The sequence below is a fragment of the Hibiscus syriacus genome, unplaced genomic scaffold, assembly GCF_006381635.1.
Source record: "Hibiscus syriacus cultivar Baekdansim isolate YM2019G1 unplaced genomic scaffold, ASM638163v2 tig00112319_pilon, whole genome shotgun sequence".
In the NCBI taxonomy this organism is placed as follows: Eukaryota; Viridiplantae; Streptophyta; class Magnoliopsida; order Malvales; family Malvaceae; genus Hibiscus; species Hibiscus syriacus.
In genome coordinates, this window is record NW_024063301.1 from 190,828 (window position 1) to 196,256 (window position 5,429).

General features: G+C 39.4%; 1 protein-coding gene across 1 annotated transcript; it reads right to left on the reverse strand.

Annotated features, from left to right (window-relative positions):
* Nucleotides 1-2,078: 2,078 nt before the first annotated feature.
* Nucleotides 2,079-2,453, reverse strand: LOC120177783 (uncharacterized mitochondrial protein AtMg00860-like). The gene is made up of 2 exons (XM_039183802.1): nt 2,288-2,453; nt 2,079-2,236 (listed from the first exon to the last, which is right to left on the reverse strand). The coding sequence occupies exons 1-2, from the start codon at nt 2,451-2,453 to the stop codon at nt 2,079-2,081; spliced, it is 324 nt and encodes a 107-aa protein (XP_039039733.1).
* Nucleotides 2,454-5,429: the final 2,976 nt, after the last annotated feature.

A 5,429-nucleotide genomic window follows, 5' to 3' on the forward strand; every position in this document is an offset into this window, starting at 1 on the left:
AACTTTTAAATTGAAACCCCAAATTATACCAATATTTTTTTTTTCGTTTTTCCTGGTTGTTACAATTCTCCCCCTCTACAAGAAATTTCGTCCTCAAAATTTACCTTATGAGAATAGTTGAGGAAACTGAGCCTGCATTAACTCCAATGTCTCCCAAGTAATTTCTGAGAGGCCTCAGTTACTCCATTGAACTTTGGTCATTGGTATACGCCTATTCCGAAGAACTCGCTCATCCCTTTCTAAGATCTGAATGGGCTCCTCCTCATATGAAAAATTAGGTCTCAGCTCTATTTCCTCAACCTAAATGATATGACTTGGATCTGGACAGTATCGCCTCAACATTGATACATGAAAAACATCATGAATACGACTGAGCTGGGGAGGCAACTCAAGTTGATATGCAACAGGTCCAACTCTCTTTAAGATACGAAATGGTCCAATAAATCTTGGACTCAATTTACCCTTACGCGTAAATCTCAATACCTTCTTTCACGGTGATACTTTTTAAAAAAACTGATCTTCAACCTCAAACTAAATATGTTTCCTTCTTTGATCTGTATAAGACTTTTGCCTATCAAATGCCTCTTTCAGACAGTCACATATCAATATGATTGTGTCCTCCGTCTCGCGCACTAACTTAGGTCCCAAAGTCTTCTTATCACGCAACTCAGTCCAATAGATCGGAGTGTGACATTTATGCCCATAGAGTGCTTCGTAGGGTGCTATACGAATGCTGGCCTGGTAACTATTATTGTAAGCAAATTCAGCCAAAGGCAAATAGTTCTCCCAACTACCATAGAAATCAATTACGTAACCCCATAACATATCCTCTAGAATCTGAATCACTCTCTCAGATTGACCATCAGTTTATGGGTGGAAGGATGTACTATAATCTAATCTCGTACCCAAAGTCGTATATAGCGCCTTCTAAAATCTCGAATTAAATCTCAGATCTCGATATGAAATGATAGATAATGGAACACCATGCAATTTGAAAATCTCTGAAATATACAACCTTGTTATCTTGTCCAATGTATAATTTACCCATACAGGAATGAAGTGAGCTGACTTTGTAAGCCTGTCAATAATCACCTAGACTGAATCCTTTTTCGAAAGAGTCTTAGGTAGGCCAGTAAAAAATTCATAGTAATACGCTCCTATTTCCATTCAAGAATCTTGATAGGCTGTAACAAACCTGACAGATGTTGATGTTCTGCCTTAACCTATTGACAAGTCAAACACCTAGCCATAAAATCTGAGATGTCTTTCTTCATGCCGATCCAATTATACCTCTCTCTTAAATTTTGGTACATCTTATCTCCACCGGGGTGCATAGCATATGGACTACTGTGAGCCTCATTAAGAATAGTCTGCCTCAACTTAGTATCATCAGACACACAATAGCGACCTTTGAAGTATAAAACTTCATCCTGATCAATGGCGTAATCTGAGCTTGTCCCCTGCTCTACTTGCTCAAAGATGGAAAGCAAGGATCTATCAAGGAGCTGCTTAGCTTTGATTTCATCAACCAAAGTCGATTTAACTTGCAGTTCTACTAAGAGAGTGTCATCGTCATATAAATTCATCATGGCCATTAAATACCTTAATTTTATTATCGCCTTTTGACTCAAAGCATCACCTACAACGTTAGCTTTACCAGGGTAATAATCAATCACGCAATCATAATCCTTTAGAAGCTCTAGCCAGCGACGCTGTCTCAAATTAAGCTCCTTCTGGGTCAGAATATACTTTAAGCTCTTATGATCCATGAAAATGTAACACTTCTCTCCATAAAGAAAGTGTCTCCAAATATTCAAGGCAAAAATCACTGCTGCTAGCTCCAAATCATGGGTCGGATAATTACGCTCATGCGGTCATAGCTGACAAAACTCATAAGCCACTACCTTACCGTCATACATTAGAACATAACCAAGTCCTAAGTGTGAAGCATCACTATACATTGTAAAATCCTTCCCGGACTCTGGTTGAATCAACACTGGTGCTTGAGTAAAAACCACCTTTAATTTCTCAAAGCTCTCCTGTTGTGCCTCGCCCCAGTCAAACGACATGTTCTTTCTTCACAACTTCCTCAAAGGAGCAGCAATGATCGAGAAACTCTCAATAAATTGTTGATAATATCCAACTAAGCCCAAGAAACTGCGAATCTCATAGACGTTATTGGGTCGTTTCCAATTTACAATAGCCTCGATCTTGCTTGGATCAACCTGAATACCACCTGCAGAAATAATATACCCCAAAAACGATACTTCTTGAAGCCAAAACTCACACTTCTTCAGCTTGGCATATAGTCGATGCTCTCTCAAGGTCCACAGAACGATCTTCAAATGCTCATCATGCTCTGCCTCAATCCGAGAATAGACTAGAATATCATCAATGAAGACGACTACAAATTCATCCAAATATGGCCGAAACACACGATTCATTAAATCCATGAATGTTGTAGGAGCGTTCGTCAATCCAAAGGTATCACCAAGAACTCATAATGACCATATCTAGTGCGAATGGCCGTCTTTGCAACATCAGACCCTTTAACTTTCAATTGATAATACCCCGAGCGAAAATCAATCTTAGAGAATACAATAGCTCCTCGTAATTGATCAAATATGTCATCAATCCTGGGTAGTGGGTACTTATTCTTGACCGTCATCTTGTTCAACTTCTAATAGTCAATACATAGCCTTAACGACCCATCATTCTTTTTAACAAACAGAACTGGAGCTCCCCAGGGTGAGGTACTACGCCGAATAAATCCCCGATCAAATAATTCTTGTAATTGGACTTTCAACTCCTTAAGTTCCTTTAGAGCCATGCGATAGGGTGCCATAGAAACAGGTGCAGATCCTGGATAAGAATCAATCTCGAACTCTACCTCTCTATCCGAAGATAACCCAGGCAACTCCTCCGGAAAGACATCAGAAAACTCACTAACTGTACGAATCTCCTCAATCGTGGACAAGGAACCTTTAGTGTTCAAAATACAAGCAATAAAATTCTCATATCCTTTCCAGACCATACGATCAATTTTCATAGCTGAAATTATATTAAAGAGATAGCCGCGACGTTCACCAATTAACAATATAGTTCGACCATCAGAAGTCTTCAGAGTAGCTCTCTTGTACTCGCAGTCCATATTTACCTTTTGTTTATTCAACCAATCCATCCCAAGAATTAAATCGAACTCCTCTAAAGGAAGCTCTATAAGATCAGTGAGAAAAATTTCTTCTTGAACCTCTAGTGGACAATACCAAAATATCTTATTCACTAGTACTGCTTATCTTATTGGACTCGTAACTATAATAGTATTATCAGTGTTTTCAATTGGAATCTGAAGATTTCAACATACTGACCTCGATACATAAGAGTGGGTGGAGCCATTGTCCAGTAATAAAAAGTATGGGATAGAATAAATAGTAAATGTACCTGCAATAACCTCAGGCTCATCTCTGTCATCCCGACGGCTGGTGGTGTAAACCAAAGCTGGTTATTTGTCCTCTAAAACTATAGGCTCTCAACTCTGCTAGGGTCGAGCTCTACTATCTGCTATGGATGCTGATCCAGAAGGCTTTCCCTGATTACTGCCTCTAGTTGGGGTCTGTACTGAAGCCTGAGAACGCATAGGAGTCTGGGTAGCGGTACGCTCAGAGGAAGCTAACTGGGGATAATCCCTTTGAAAATGACCGCTTGATCCACACTGATAGCAAAGACTCATTTATGACACTCTCCTCTGTGTCGATTACCACAATAATCACAAAGGGGCACCTGTGGCAACCCTGAAGAACCACCTTGACTAACCGCTGAAGGTGAAGATGTTGCAGGCCTAAAACATATATTGCTCCTCTGAGGGGTCGAAGTACGAGTCCTCTTCCCGGACTATACAGATGATTCGGTAGGGCCAAAAGATTTCTTAGATCGCTCCTAATCAACACGCTCTCTACCAGAAGCTAAATCCTCCATCTCCTCAGAATCCTTGGCTCTATTCACCAGCACATAAAAAATCTCATCTTGGTGGGTAACAACATGCCTACGTATCTTGTATCTGAGTTCGAGGGTAAATTTACGACATCGATCTCTCTTGGTTGGCACTAGACTGATTCCATACTTTAGCAATTTCAAGAACTCTATCTCATACTCTCAAACAGTCATGCCACCCTGAACCAGGTCCTGAAACTTCTATCGTCTCTGAACTAAATAACACTCTCCCAGAAAACGGCTCCTAAAGCGCTCCTTAAAGAAATCCCAAGTCAGACGATCAGCCGGAACACTACTGACCATTGACTCTCACCAGGTGTGGGAATTTCCATCTAACATCGCTACTTCACTCAGTAGGACCTGGTGAGAGTCAATGGTCAGTAGGACCTGGTGAGAGTCAATGGTCGCTACTTCACTCATGAGTCTTTCAGTATCCTGGAGCCAATATTCCTCTTCAGTAGGACCTCCACCAATCTGTCCCCTAAAAGTTTTGACTCCATTAGTAATCAGGGTCTAAGAAATAAACACCTCGGATACTACACCAGCAGCTCTGACCACTCCCTGTATCAACTGCAGAAATTGTCTACCAAAATTTTCATCTAATGCAACTCTGGTAGACTCGGGATAAATATCGATCGCTCCTCCAATTGGAGTAGTCATGCCAATACCAGCAGCAATTGGTATATTCGTTGGGGTCACATGAGAAGGATCATTTATCGGAGGTGGGGGATCTACACGTATCTCATCGATTAGATCTACAAATCTAGCCACTCTACCTGTCCCACGGCTAGTTCGACGACCACGTCTAACACTCATCTTGGTGAATCTCAAGTTTACTACATAAGACAAAACCTAGGGTTAGATTGGCACTTGGAGTCTCAAACACAATTTAAAATTGTAAAAACTTTTCAACATGTCCTTAGTAACTTGTTTTGTAAAACATTTCAAAACCGTATTTTCAATTTGGGCTTATTCACAGTCCTAGGTTTAAAAACCAAAAGCTCTTATACCAATCAAATGTTACCCCCTATACCCAGCCTGTGCGTTTTGACTAAGTCTAGCATATTACATTAAAGATTCTTAAAAACATTTTCCCAAAAACATTATTCCATAATTTGAAATCAAATTACAAATGACATCTGTAAAAGTATATAATAATTAGCAATAAAAATAAAATCAAACTCATGAATATAAAACTAAAAACAAAATAACAAATTAATTTAAAACATGTCGTAAAATCTGGATCACGAAAAATTAAATATCAGTAGTAAAAGCAATAGTAGTTATAAAATCAAATACTTCGAAATAAATGCCCATGTTTCAATAATAAAGTCAACTTGCAAAATAAAAACATTACATTCAGACGATCTATACAATAGGTGTTGATCCTCCAAGTGCTTGCTCTGGGTATCTGAAAAGGGGAAACATTTTGAAAAGTG

Excerpts from the sequence above, each read along its gene's own strand:
- LOC120177783 (XM_039183802.1), bottom strand. The coding sequence starts at position 2,453 with ATGGATTTAATGAATCGTGTGTTTCGGCCATATTTGGATGAATTTGTA. Across the intron at positions 2,237-2,287 it reads ATATGCCAAGCTGAAGAAGT|GTGGTATTCAGGTTGATCCA; the intron begins GTGAGTTTTGGC and ends TTATTTCTGCAG.